This window comes from Apteryx rowi, unplaced genomic scaffold (assembly GCF_003343035.1).
Source record: "Apteryx rowi isolate R43461 unplaced genomic scaffold, aptRow1 scaffold_6, whole genome shotgun sequence".
NCBI classification, from domain to species: Eukaryota; Metazoa; Chordata; class Aves; order Apterygiformes; family Apterygidae; genus Apteryx; species Apteryx rowi.
The window spans coordinates 2,559,557-2,572,796 of NW_020450871.1; the positions used below are offsets into that span (position 1 = coordinate 2,559,557).

Genomic DNA, 13,240 nt, shown 5'->3' on the forward strand with positions numbered 1-13,240 from the left:
TGTTGGTAGGCTCTCTGGAGGCAGGCAGTTAACCCAGGAGGGGGCTTGGTCCTTCCCGTGGCTCCGAGCGGGTGCTGAGCGCAAGGGCTCCGCTCTTTGAAAGCCGGAGATTTTCTTTCTTCTTTCTCTAAAGTGCATATTTAAAGTCTCTTTTTTGGGTGGTGATTTTATTTAATTTTTTTTTCACATGCCCAGGCGTAACCCACAGTGTCCAAGGATGTGGCAATTACTGCTTTAAATTTAACTCAGCAGTTTCCTTCCCCCACCCTCACCCCAGTTTTTTTTCTTATGGCTTTTTTTTTTTTTTGTCAGCCTGTCATTAGTACTTCAGTGGGAAAAGAGATTACTTGAGACTTTTTCCTCCAGAGGCACAAGGGGTTTCTGTTTTAGAGTGCACTCATTAAATAATAATTGTGGGGAAAGGTCATTTTAATGAGCCCTCGGCTCCCAAAAGAAGGTGGCTCGTCTGGGCTGAATGCTAAGCGCGAACATCCCCGGTTGTTATCATTTAAGTTACACGGCAGATCGGGATGTAGCACGGCGAAAGCCTTGTAGCGATTCACACTGCTCAGACAGCTGTTAATACAAGACAGGGCAGGATAGTTTTTCTCTGGTTTTGTTTTTTTATTTTTTTTTAGTTTTTTATCTTAATCTCTTCCATGCACCTGTTTGGTTTTTCCTCCCTCCAAACCCAGCTTCCCAAGAAAGATAATTTAAGCTAAGCAAAATTAGCAAGCGCAGCAGAAAGATACAGAACACTGATTTGGTTTGATGTGTTTCTGGGCTGGACCCATCAATGCATTTAAAAGGAAATCCAAAAGAGAGAAATACATGTTTCAAAAAATGAAATTTATTTCTTAGAGAACCCAAAATGTTCTGGGGATAGTGGATTTCCTCTAAGGGTGAGATTTCCACATTTCCATGAAGAGTCTGTGTTAACTTCCATTCGACTTGACATCTCTTCCCTTCCCTGCTCCTTTCTGCATCTTTTCTTTGTTTTTGCCTTTTTTTTTTTTTTGCTGCTGTTGGAAATTTTGAGGATATCAATCCCTTTTAGTTTCCAAGTTCTTGAGGGTTTTGGGGGGGTTGTTTTTTGGTTTTGCTCCAGGTAAGCAGATAGGTAACTTGTCCCTAATTGGCCCTGTCTATTTTTCAAGTAATCTGTCTGCTTAAAAAAAAATGAAAATCTCAATTTTATGGAGTAAGGTCTTGGGAGGGGAGGGGAGACGGGAGGAGGACGGGAAATCTGGAACAAATGGGGCAATGCTTTGTAAATTCCTCTGGGGGATCATTTAGTGGTGGGGAAACCAAAGACGCAAAACCTCCTGGGGTGGGAGGTGGGCATGGAGGGGGAGGCCGGGAGGGATTATTGATTACAGTTTTGTTTTTTCTGCAAATGATTTTTTTTTTTTTGTTCTCTCTCAGAAGCATTACTTGAAGGGATATTTGGGTAATAGGGTTTCTAATGGCTTTCCCTGATACTAAACCGATTAATAACCTCAGCTTTTCTAGAAGTGCTCGCTTTCTCCTTGCAGCTGCTTGACCAACCCTTTCACCCCTGCCCCTATCCATGATGCTTTGAATGTCTGTGTCGGTCTCTTGCATTTGCTCTCACGCTGCACTAAAGAAGCAAAGTGGTTGGCTGGTTGTAGGGCAGACACTTCTCAGCGAGGGTCACTAGCCATGAACCCGAACCTTGACCATTGTTATGTAGGTAGGCAAAATCACTTTTCTTTATGTCATCTGTCAGCCTCAGATGTTTCGATGTTACCTCCATGAATAATGACACGTAGCTCTTTGCATTCTCTCGGTTATATTAATTCTGAAGATGATTGCTGTCCACTTTTGATTTTCCTCTGTCCATAAAGAATCTCGCATGGAGGATATGCTTGAGTGTGTGTGCTTGAGGACTCCAGAAATGCTTTACTGCTTGCACACCTTCTTTTGGAGAACCCCTTATCCCAACCGAGGGAAGGGTTTACAGGTAGAGCCGAGATGGGAAGCCGTGGCGTTGCCTGCAAAGGTGCTGCCACGTTCCTTAGAGGTTGCTGGGCCTCGATGCAGACTGCTCTGGTATCAGGGTGATTAGCTGGGTCGTGGCCATACTGATCTTTATGTCAGATGTAGCAGTAGTTGCAGGAAGGCCTGTTTTCATCTAGTTTGAGATAGAAGAGGTAGGAGCGTGCTGCCATTCTGATAATGAGCAAAGCTCGTGGTGTTTCACCCCAGTGAGCTTGGAGAGAAAGCTGCTTTTGTGGGCCAGAAACTCATAGGAGCTTTGAAAGCCATCAAGATACGGCTACCACGGATTTTCTGAGACCAAAGACTTCCTTCTCCTCTGTGCTCTTGTTTTTCTTAAAAAAATAACACCGCTTTTCGCTGACTTGGAGGATGATTTATCCCCAAGTAAAACCAGTGAAAACTCACTGTTTCCCTACACAGTTGATCCTCTATAATTCTTGCAAAATTTTTAATGTTTTTAATAACAAAAAGTACTTCTGGAGTCAGCAGCACAGCACATATGGGGGAAAAAAATCTTCAAATGATGAGAATTGGGTGTGTTTGACAAAAAAGGTACAATCTTAAATTTGCAAATTTGAAAAGAAAGAACCTCCAGGATTTGGACAGATCAAACAAATCAGATGTCAAGGACCCAATAGCTGTCTAAAGTCTGCCTGTACTTAGCCTGCTTTGTATGCTGTAGGCCTGCTTGGCGTTATGAGAAAATCATGCTATTTTTTTTATAATGTGAAATGAATCTTTTAAGTGTGTGTCTTTACTCCCCCCCTCCCCAAACCTTTCCTCTCCACACCCTCCTCAATCCATCGTGTTACATCAGTGTCTAAAAACCAAATTGCTTAACCAGTTTCTGTTCATCATTAACAAATCTTCTTCATTTACTGCTCTCCTACAGTAAAATCCTGTGGCAGCTTAGCTGTTAAAAACAAAGAGAAAGTTTAGTGTTTGTAATTCTTTTTTGTTCTGAATTTAATGCAGGTAAATATTTTATTAATAAAATCTTCGTTGGCTCCAGTTTATCTGGCATCAGTAGTATTTAAGCATGATTTTTATTTTTTTTTTGCTATGGAGTTGTATGTACATGTGTGATTGCATGTGTGGGTATATACACACATATACGTGCTCTTAAAAATGTCAGTTAGAGATTTTTGACTTTAAATGTTTTTCTTTTTACCTGTGCTCAGCGTTTATATAACTACGGTGAAGAAAAATCCTTTTTTCAGTGTTTTTTCAGTCCATTGTTAACCAAAAATCACCTTTGCAGGAGAAAAAATTGAGGCTTCAAAATGAAGCATCTGTGCATGCTTCATTTTAAGCCCAGGCATAGTCTGAGTGCAGTAGGAGTAAATCTCCTGCTTCAGATTAAATACAGGTATCACGGGTCTCTCCAAGAAGCCGTGCAAGTGGCTGTAGATCAGCATAACAGCTTATTTTCCACCATAAACTTAAATTTAGGGATTTAGCTGAGAAGCGTGTGGGCTCTGAGATGAGCCCCAGGCGTGTTCTTATCGTTTAATTTGGTAGATTTTGTCCCATGGAAAATCAGGAGGATGAGGAGCAGGGACACGCCGTGTGTGTAGAGCAGCAGTAGCAAAGAGCCGCCCTCTCGGCGAGAGGCGGAGGAAGCTAGATACGTGGGGGAAGGCTGCAAGCGCGTTAAAATGTGTTTTTCAGGCTGCAAATTGAATCTCATGCAGATAAAATTATAAGTGTTTTGGTAAAAATGCTGACAAGAGACAATCTTCAGTCGTCTTTCCATAATGTGACACCGTATATTTGAAAGAGGTTAGAATAACTGCCAGGCACATTATTGTATCGTATATTTTCCATAGCGTGAGTAATAGCTGCTTTCACCGTGGTTTTTAAAGCTGCTTTACCTTGGTGCATTTGAAATACTGGAGCTGTTCGCCACGCTTGTGCCCTAGTGTGTGCAAAACCCGTGTTGGCAGAGCAGCGTCGAGGCGYGGGAGGAAAGACGCTGCCCGGGCTCGGCAGAGCGTCCCGGTGCCGGGGCTGAGCGTGCGCGGGGGGAAGGCACGGCACAGCGCAGAGCCCCGTCCGCCTCTCGTGTCCCGGAGGCGGCGGGCGAGGGGAAGTTCTGGGCTTGCAGAAATCTCCCCGGAGCTCGGCCTTAGAAGATATTTGGCAGCAAAGAGGCGGCGGAGGCCTCAGTGCCCCTTGGGTGTTGGCCAAATCGCTGGATGAGGGGGCGGCTGTAGCTGCAGTGACGACGGGCAGCTTTGCTGTTGTGCTGTGACCTGCAGAAATACGGGCAAAATTGGGACATCCCGCATTTGAGTAAAAAAGAGCCGGTTTAGCTGGGCCACCGTCTGGTTTGGTGGCTGTGGCAGTGCCCTGTTAGCACCGAACTCGCATGGTTTTGCTCCTTTTCAGGCAGGTGGTTTCTGCGTCTCAGGATAGAGAAGTTCATCTGGGTATGTTTTAATTTTGGCAAAATGTGGTAGAGAAGTAGCAGTTGTGTCCCCTTTTCTCTGCTGTCCGTTGGAGGAAGGAGTCTGATCCTAATTTGATTCTGGTTGGGTTTTTTTTGGCATGTATTTTTTATGCAAGGAGTGAAGAGGGTTGGATTTCTTGGTGTTTACTGAAGGACTGTAGGTTTAGTAGCACTTTTATATCATGAGGAACCAGTCAGAGCAACTGAAATGGGGAAGGGATATTTATGCAGTAAAAAAAAAAATCAATATTTTGTTGTTGTTATCTGATGTGTGCTATGGAGAAAAGCTCTCCTTGTAAAAAAAAACAAAAAAAAACCTAGCTGGCCATTACTTCAGTTGGTAAAATCCAAGGATGATAACACCATTTTTTGATATTCCTGTTATTTCTAATGTCATGGAAAAATAATCCAAAGAGGAAAAATAACACTTGTGTTATTGTGGTTTTTTTGAACAACCCAACTGTTGAGAACATTTTTATCTATCCCAGAGGGCACAAGTGAAAAGAAAAGGATTTTCATGTTCATTCCAGCTCATTTTGAAGGGATCTGATTTCTCATTTGGCCGGCTTTCAGACTCAAGGATAGCGGCTGGCGGGGAGCTGACGAGTAGGCTCAGGCGGGGAGAGCAGTGCTCCTGCTAGCGGTGGAAATTTTCCGGTATCCTTCATGATCCTATTTAAGCCCTCAATTTCAAGAGAAATGAAGTATGTTCTCCAGGCCCACCTTTTTGCAGTTAAATAGTTATATATATACGTATGTATATATGTGTGTATATATATGTATATGTGCTCATATATGTGTGTGTATATGTATGTGTGTGGTCTATACACATTCGTATAATGATTCTCACTCACCAGCACTAACTGGATGAGATGTTGTTAAAACTAATTGCCTCTGGGCTGATGACAGACTCTTGGGAAGGGAGAGACCCCTTTTGGAGCATCCCGCCCCCTGCACACTGTAAGGGAAAATCCCGGCCCACTGCTTTCTGCAGGCACCAGCCCAGGCAAGCTGCAAGGCTGATTTCCTTGCCAGAATTAAACTTTGGGCTGCTCGTCGTGCCTTTCCTGAGCTGGGCTTTCCTAGGCTGAGCTGTAGAGAGGGAGCTGAAAGGCCTGGAGAGTTTTGAGGCAGGGTGTTGAGATGCTCCTCCTCGCTGCCAGCTCCGAAACTACCTGCTGAAGCCTGCCTCTAGCAAATGTCATTCTTCTCCCTTTGTGTCCCTTCATCTGCAGATATGATTTTCCCCCTTACGCATTCCAAATCCATTGCTTTCAGTTATTTTTTCTCCCTGCTCCTTGCATTTTTGCCTCCTGTCCCTTCTCCTCTCTGTGTCCTCCTTGCCTCCCACCATGGCACAGGCCGATCTCTGGTATTCCCCTTCCATGCTGATCTCCGATTCAGATTACACTATTGGATTTCATTACGCAGGAAGAGGTAGCGGGTGGGAGGGGAATCCCACAGCTCCAAGGTTGGGATTTTCAAAGGAGTTAAGCTTTTAATTCCTCCTGAAAACCACGGGGAAGGGGCGTCTGGCTTCCTTTTCAAAGCTCTGCCAACACCCTGCTCTTCCCTCCCTTACCTTGGATGGGTCCTCGTTGCCGTACCCGGTGTTGCTGTGCCCTTCAAGGGTGGTGGTAGGCAGGATAATACCAGCTATATGGCTGTAAAGATTTGTGGGTGTTCATGGCCAACGTCTTGTAACTTGGCTCATGAGTGGCTCGGTGCTACTTGAGTGAGCACAGAGCAGCAGGAGAGCAAGCAGTTCAGGGTGGAAATGTGGCCGGTGTGCAGCCCTGTGAGATTTGTAATGGGCTCCCTCTTTTCTGCATGCTAGATTCTAGCTCAGAGGAGGAAGAAGAGGAGGACGAAGAGGAAGAGGAGGAAGCCGAGGACTATGGGACGGATGGCACTGACAGGCTTTCGTCGCCTGCCCTTGATGAGAGTGGCCTGGGCCTGCTAGCGAGGTTTGCCGCCAGCGCGATGCCCAGCCCCATCGTTCCCCCTCCGCTTTCCATCGTCCAGCTGGAGGCCAAGCAGAAGGCAAAGAAGAAGGAGGAGCGGCAGAGCCTGATGGGTGAGTTGCATGRTTAGCATTGGCACCAGTAGGGGGGCAAGGTGGAAGGCTCAGCGAGGTCCCAGRTGTGCTGCAAGAAAACAGGTTGTTGCCCAGACACTGTCTTTTCCATTCTTTCCTTTTTGGCCACTTGGTCCTGATGGTGAAGGAGGGAATTGCTAGCAAGAAAGCAAGAACCAGTCCTGCCACAGCTAGGGCATGTTTAGCAGCTGCAGCCATGGCTTCCCTAGGGGCAACTGCCRGTGGCTTCCTCAAAGCTTCCTCTTTTCCTAGCTGGCAAACCATTAATATGCCCTGCATGCACTGCAAAGGCAAGTGAAGGGATACGATATCCCCTTGGACAGAGTGCTGCAGGCAATGAAGTGCTGCTGAGTTTTGGGGAAGGAAGCACATGCTAAACACAGCTGATCTTAGACACCCAAGACAAGCAGAGACACCCAAGCAGGAGGAAAACCCCCTTCAATCTGCCCGTCCCTTTGGCTTCCCCACCAAGTCCAGCAAGGGATACTCAAACCAAGAGTTCCTTCCTTGGCTCATGTGCTTGCCRTGCCAGACTGTGCGTCTTCACCCCTCTCTCAGTTTCACTGTGTTACAAGTAATGGGAGTTTCACTTCTTTCCCTCCCCATGCCCTGCTGCACAAGTGCCCCTGGGTGACATGGTTCCAAGTCAGACAGATCTGTGTGGCTTCCATTTATAAATTCTCTATTAATATTTATTAAATGATAATGGAATTTATAGCATGCTTCAGAATGGAAAATGATGTGTTCCTAGGAAGCCAGGCTTGTTTTAGCACTGTTTCCTTGCTATATTAGGCTTTTGCCAGCTTGTTCCAACAGCCTCTGTTAAGAATTTATCATGGCTCCATCTCATAACCTGCCCTCCTTGAAACTGGAAGCATCTAGAAATTATCTCATGCAGCAGAGCGAGAAAGGAGAAATAGTRTTGTAATTTTCAATGGGTTTTTCATCTTGAATGTTGCCAGCTTCGATTTCTACAGGCCTGCTCTTTTCCTGTTCATGCTGGGGCTATCTCAGGGGAAGAGATTTGGGTGGAAAATGAGTGCAGGTTCCTGCAGACTGTGTTTCGGAGAAAAAGACAGAGAAGATGCTTTCTCTCCATGTCTGTGCCTTGTACATTTTTATTCACCCATATGAATGCTGTTCGGTCCTGTATTGCCTCTCTCAAGGTCTCCTGCAAGCAGTGGTTATCACAGCAGGGCCTGTTCAGTGTTGGGCTTGAGAAAGGTTTCTGCCAGCCTGTGCCTGTAGCTGTTGCTTGTTTTGACAAATAAGCCAAGCCTGTGTGCTCTTGCAGCTCTGGACTCCTTCTGTCACCTCCCCAGCATGAAGCAAGGTTTGATTTCAGACCTGGTTAGTCTGAATATGAAGTCGCACACACGTGTGCAGAGAGAGCAGGTCTGTCRCAGGTTGGAGGAGGGCACATGGGAGACCTTTGGCTGATGCTCTTTTTTGGAGAGGCAGAACCAGGTTCTGATGTTTCCACAGCTCCTCAGAGGTGCTCTGCCATGCCGTGAAGTCCAATACCCTGGGAAGTAAACATTTAGAAAATCTGGGCTCAGTTCCTTGCTCTGACCCATGCTTATTGCATGACCTTGGAYAAGTTTATTTCTGGCTATGTTTGTATCTGTCTGAAAGCACAGTTCCCGTGCACCTTGAGCCACAGCTGAAGGCACCTTTGCCTCCTGCTCATGTTGCTGCTCAATAGCTGGGGGTGGGGGCATTGGGTATGGCCTCTGTGCCTCAGTTTCCCTACTGTCCCTGGAAACATGTGATCTTGCTCTCTTTCATCGGGTTCTGGGGAGGGGAAACACACTGAAGGTGGTGAACACCTTGGCATTACCACAATATTTCAGGCTGCTGGGTACTGCTGTGCCAGTGATGCCGAGCAGAGGCCAACACGAGGGGATTTCCATCTGCCACAGACAAAAGATCATTTACCTCTCTTGACTTTAAGGCAATTACTTGAGCCAATAAAAAGCTCTTTGGTGTCTATTGGCCAATGGGAAAAAATATGCCTGAAGTCTGGRTTTACTTAATTCATTAAAGAGATCATTTTCCTGAAACAAAGGTAGGGCAGGAGAGGACCCCCACACAGGAGGGGAGGAAGGTTCAGTGTGTGGGGTTTGTATTTTGCTTCAGCTGAGCAACTCCTTTTTGTGGAGGGGGAGATGTTAGATAATCTTTATCTTATGAGCTTCCCTGCAGGGTTTTGGTGTGGCAGAAGGGAGAAAATGGAGGCAGGGAACACCCTGAACTACRATGCCTGAATGAATGGGCTCTGGTTTGGGGCAGGAGAGCCTCATCTTTGGGGAAATCAATGTTTTTTTGGGGGGGTGGAAACACAGATCGGAGGGATGTGGGGACTGTGTGTGTGTGGGGGGGGGACACACCAATAGTACCTTGGAACAGGCACGTTATCTCCCACAAAGCTCAAAAGCCTCCAGCTGGACGTGTCCCAGCCAGGGCCTTGGCTGATGGTTAAATCCTTTGTGTTTAGGGACGGAGTTTGAGTACACTGACTCAGAGAGTGAGATCAAGATCAGGAAGAAATCGCCCTCAGGGCTGCTGCGGGGGAAGAAGGGACCACTGGACTCARGCAGCATCCCACCGAGCCAGGCCCCGAGCAGCCTCGACTCCGGATCTGGGAGTGCCGACAAGGCCAAACTTGGGGCTGAGAAAGGCCGCAAGCTGAAGAAATTCAAGTCCCCCAAGGACTTGAGCTTTGAGTTTGGGTTGGAGGCCAGCGATGACGACCTGTGGAACCGGCGCCGGAGTGAGCGAATCTTCCTCCACGATGCCACCATGTCTTCAACCATACTGACCCCTGCTGCTCCCACCAGCTCCACTCCTGTCTCCAAGCCTGGCCGCTGTGGGAAGGGGGCACCCATGAGCCCCAAAAAGGAGGGCAGCAAGGGGAAGGAGAGGAAGGAGCTAAGCAAGGTGAGGACCGTGTTGGCAGGGATGGCATGGAGCAGTGGGGCTCTTGGAAGTTAAGGGTGAAGGGAGGGTGATTGATTAACTCTGCTAGGGAAGAGGAGAGTTGAGCCCTTCTCAATGCTTTTTGGGTGTCCCTTGTTCCCCCCCACCAGCCTCATGTATGCCCAGAGGAGCTCTCAGGCTCCGGTCTGACTCACAGGGATTAAAAGCCTGTTGTGTTTGAGTAAGGCAGGTTGTCGTGGCACCCTGTGTCCCAAATCCACCCTTCCTAGGTTGCCCAGAGTGGAAATCCTGCCTTAAAACCTCTGTGAAAACTCTTTCCCGCTCTCCAAGCACAGCCTTGTTGGCTTGCTGAGCTATGGCCCTGTACGCCAGCCTTTAAGGCTGTTCATCTTTTATATATGGTGTCTTCCGAGGGCCGTGCCTGGCTGGTAGTGGCAGTGGTCTCCACCCCGATTGCTGGTTCTTCAGCTTGGCTGAAAGTTTGGCTCCCTTTAGCTCCTGTTTGGCTCCTGACGGAGTTACTGGGGAGCGCTGGTTGTGGGGAAAGTTAGACAAGTTGTGACATGAGGCCAGCTGGGATCTTCTTGGAGCTCCTTGAGGGAAAGTTTGATGGACAGGAGTTGCTCTCTGGGGTATTGAAGAGGTCTTGCTGGAACGTGTGCAGAGTTGGGAGAGGTAGGGTGTGGTGCAGTCAGTGAACTGATAGCTGGCTGAATGTCATCCTACCTGCATGCAGCCTACCTTGTTCCACCTTTCACCTCTCCCAGAACCATGATCTTTACTAATCCTGTCTCTTTACTGATGGGAGGTATTTTCTTTTTTCTCTTAGCAGCGGAAGAAGGGTAAAGAAGCACCCTGCTGCTCTTCCTCCTCATCCATGTCACCTCCTGGCATCCCTAGCTCCCCGTCTGATGTCCGAGTCAGCCTGGCAAATGCCCTGGGCTCCACCAAGAAGAGTAAAGCCAAGGTGAAAGCCAAGGAGGTGAAGAAAGAGGTGAGGGGCTGGTTCTAGACTGGGGCCAGCTGGAGCTGGCCAGTAGAGCCCTGCTCTTTTCCTGGCCTGTTGCAATGTGAGGGGGAAAAATATGTATACACAGGCCTCGCTATGTGCTTTAGAGGCAAAATGCTGGTTTGAGAAGCCTAAACTCCAAGGAAGGCTAACAGCAGGTACATACCTCCACCATCTGGTGTTAGCTTGACTTCATCCCCCAAATTAATGCGCAGACAGGATTTTCTTTAAGGCCATCACAGGGGCAGAGGGAAGCCTTCAAGGACAGCAAAGAGTCAGGAGATGGTGATGGAGTTGCTCTGTTCACCACTGAGTAATCTGATCCATGCCAGGTCACCACTGGTTTRTTCTCCATTACTGTGTCCTGTCTTGTCTCATAAAACACATTATTGCAAATCTTTTGCATGATTTCTGAGTGTAGTGGTTATTGTCCATGCATAACAGCAAGAAACAGATTGCAGGACCTTTAGAAGAAATATGAACAGTGTTTGCTACCTGTTTTGTAAAGACAAAGAGGTGGCAAGTGCAGAGCAGTGCTACGGCTGTCTTCTCAGCATCTCTTGTAATGTCCAGGAGTCAGATGCAGCTAGGATGTGTGAAAGGGCTGTTGCTCAGCTGTCAGTAATGCTTGGGAAGAAACCCAGAAAACCAAAGGTCTTTTTGCAGCCAAAAGGCAGTTTTGGGTACGCCCACTTAACTCTCTGCAGTGATTAACATGGCTGGGGGTGAAAATGAGTTTGTCTCAACATCCTCAAGTTATTTGTTGCTGGAGGAAGGTGAGATGGGGTCAAACTGTTGCCTCTTGGCATCCCTCTGACATGCTGCTTGCTCTCCTGCAGAACCGAGGGAAAGGAGGAGCAGTCAGCAAGCTCATGGAGAGCATGGCGGCTGAGGAGGATTTTGAACCCAACCAAGACAGCAGCTTCTCAGAGGATGAGAACATCCCACTGAGCATGCTGGTTGAGCGGCCACCCACACCAGGTGAGGGAAGGAGGGGCTGGGGGCTAACTGTGCGGGTGGAAGAGCTGGGCGAGTTTCCCAGACTTGCTTAGAGGAAGGCTGTCTGGCTCTCCTGTGCTATTAAGAGCGTGAGTCCTCGGGGTGAAGGTCCCACCTTTTCAGTCAGTTTGGCTTGCCTAGCATAAGCCTCACCAGAATGACTGTGTTTGATGTCTAGATGAAGCCCAGTCTCTGTGCTGCCCTGTTTTCGTTAACCAGTATATTATTATCACCAAAAAGGAGGCCTTTTTTCCTTCCAGGAGCTAGCCAAAGAGAGACAGCCCTTATTGCAAAGGGCTTGCTGGCCCTTTCGTAGGGGCAGGTGATGCTGGGTCCATCAGATTCCCCTCTGTCCTTGCTATTGCCTTTTCACRTATGATGCTCTCTAATCTCCATCTTGCTCCAACACCTCACAGCTCCCCGCTCTTGCATAATTGACAAGGATGAGCTGAAAGATGGCCTGCGTGTCCTCATCCCCATGGATGACAAGCTGCTCTACGCTGGTCACGTCAAGACGGTGCATTCACCTGACATGTAAGTTAAAGGGCTCCTGTATCTGCCTGGGCTYGTCTGGTGAACGGGACGTAGCTGATGCAGAGATAGACTTTGGGGCTATGGAAAGAGACGGACAGAGTCTGGCAGGAAGGGAAAAAGAGTTTGTTCTAGTTTGTCAGTGCTGAGRAAAATCCAATTATCCCTCATTACATGTTCTCAACTAAACTGGYGGCAGGGCTCAGAGGGAGATGTTAGCTGACCGGGGTGACCTCCTCTGCATGCTGTGTCTGACTGAGCCTTTGTATTTCAGATACCGCGTAGTGGTGGAGGGTGAGAGGGGAAACCGTCCCCACATCTACTGCCTGGAGCAGCTCTTGCAGGAAGCGGTACGTGAGGCCAGGGWGTGCCTGTCCCTGGTGCCTGGGCCCTGTTTCGGGGTGGAGGAGGCTAATGGGAAGTCCCCCTGGCTGGGACAGCAGGGGAGTCCCAGTCCTGCCTCCGTGCCCGGTCTGGGCAGAGCTCCCTTTGGTGYGGGTGACTGCCCCGTGGGCTCAGCTTCCCCACTGGAAGTGAGCACCAGCCCTGTGTGCCAGTGGGAATAGTCCTTCATGCTGCCCTGTGAGGAGACAGGAGGCTGTTTCCCTGTGGGAGGATTGTCCTTTGCCTTCTCCAGAGTGGCACTGCTGCATGCCAGGTGTGGTGGGATGGTCTGTGCTGGTGCTGAGAATGTCAGTAATTGCCTCCCTCTTGCCCCAAGCAGATCATTGATGTSAAGCCACCTTCTGTGCGATTCCTGCCCGAGGGCACGAGGATTGCAGCCTACTGGAGCCAGCAGTACCGCTGCCTCTACCCAGGGACAGTTGTCCGAGGTAAGTCCCCCTGGCTGCCCTGCTCTGTGAAACAAGGATGTCTCAACCCTGTGTGTCCTGAGGGACACAAGGCTTGTCTGGGGCAGCCGTGAGGTCTGCTATGAGTGTCACAGAGATCACAGCCTGTCCCATTCCTCTCTGGCCGCGCTCAACTCTGTGAGGATGCTGGTATAGTAACATCCGGTGGTTCAGGAGCTGCGCTCTTGGAATCACAGAATCACAGAATCACAGAATCACTGAGGTTGGAAGGGACCTCTGGAGATCATCTAGTCCAACCCCCCTGCTCAAGCAGGGTCACCTAGAGCACATTGCACAGGATTGCATCCAGGCGCGTTTTGAATATCTCCAGAGAAGGA

General features: G+C 48.4%; 1 protein-coding gene across 1 annotated transcript in view; it reads left to right on the forward strand.

Moving 5' to 3' along the window:
* The window catches only part of TNRC18 (trinucleotide repeat containing 18), a 59,052-nt gene that overhangs the window by 39,123 nt on the left and 6,689 nt on the right, over positions 1-13,240 (forward strand). Inside the window, exons 16-22 of the mRNA XM_026083285.1 lie at positions 6,312-6,551; positions 9,070-9,512; positions 10,345-10,506; positions 11,361-11,502; positions 11,937-12,054; positions 12,326-12,401; positions 12,776-12,884. Coding sequence (XP_025939070.1) covers positions 6,312-6,551; positions 9,070-9,512; positions 10,345-10,506; positions 11,361-11,502; positions 11,937-12,054; positions 12,326-12,401; positions 12,776-12,884 — 1,290 coding nt within the window. The remainder of the gene's footprint in view (positions 1-6,311; positions 6,552-9,069; positions 9,513-10,344; positions 10,507-11,360; positions 11,503-11,936; positions 12,055-12,325; positions 12,402-12,775; positions 12,885-13,240) is intronic.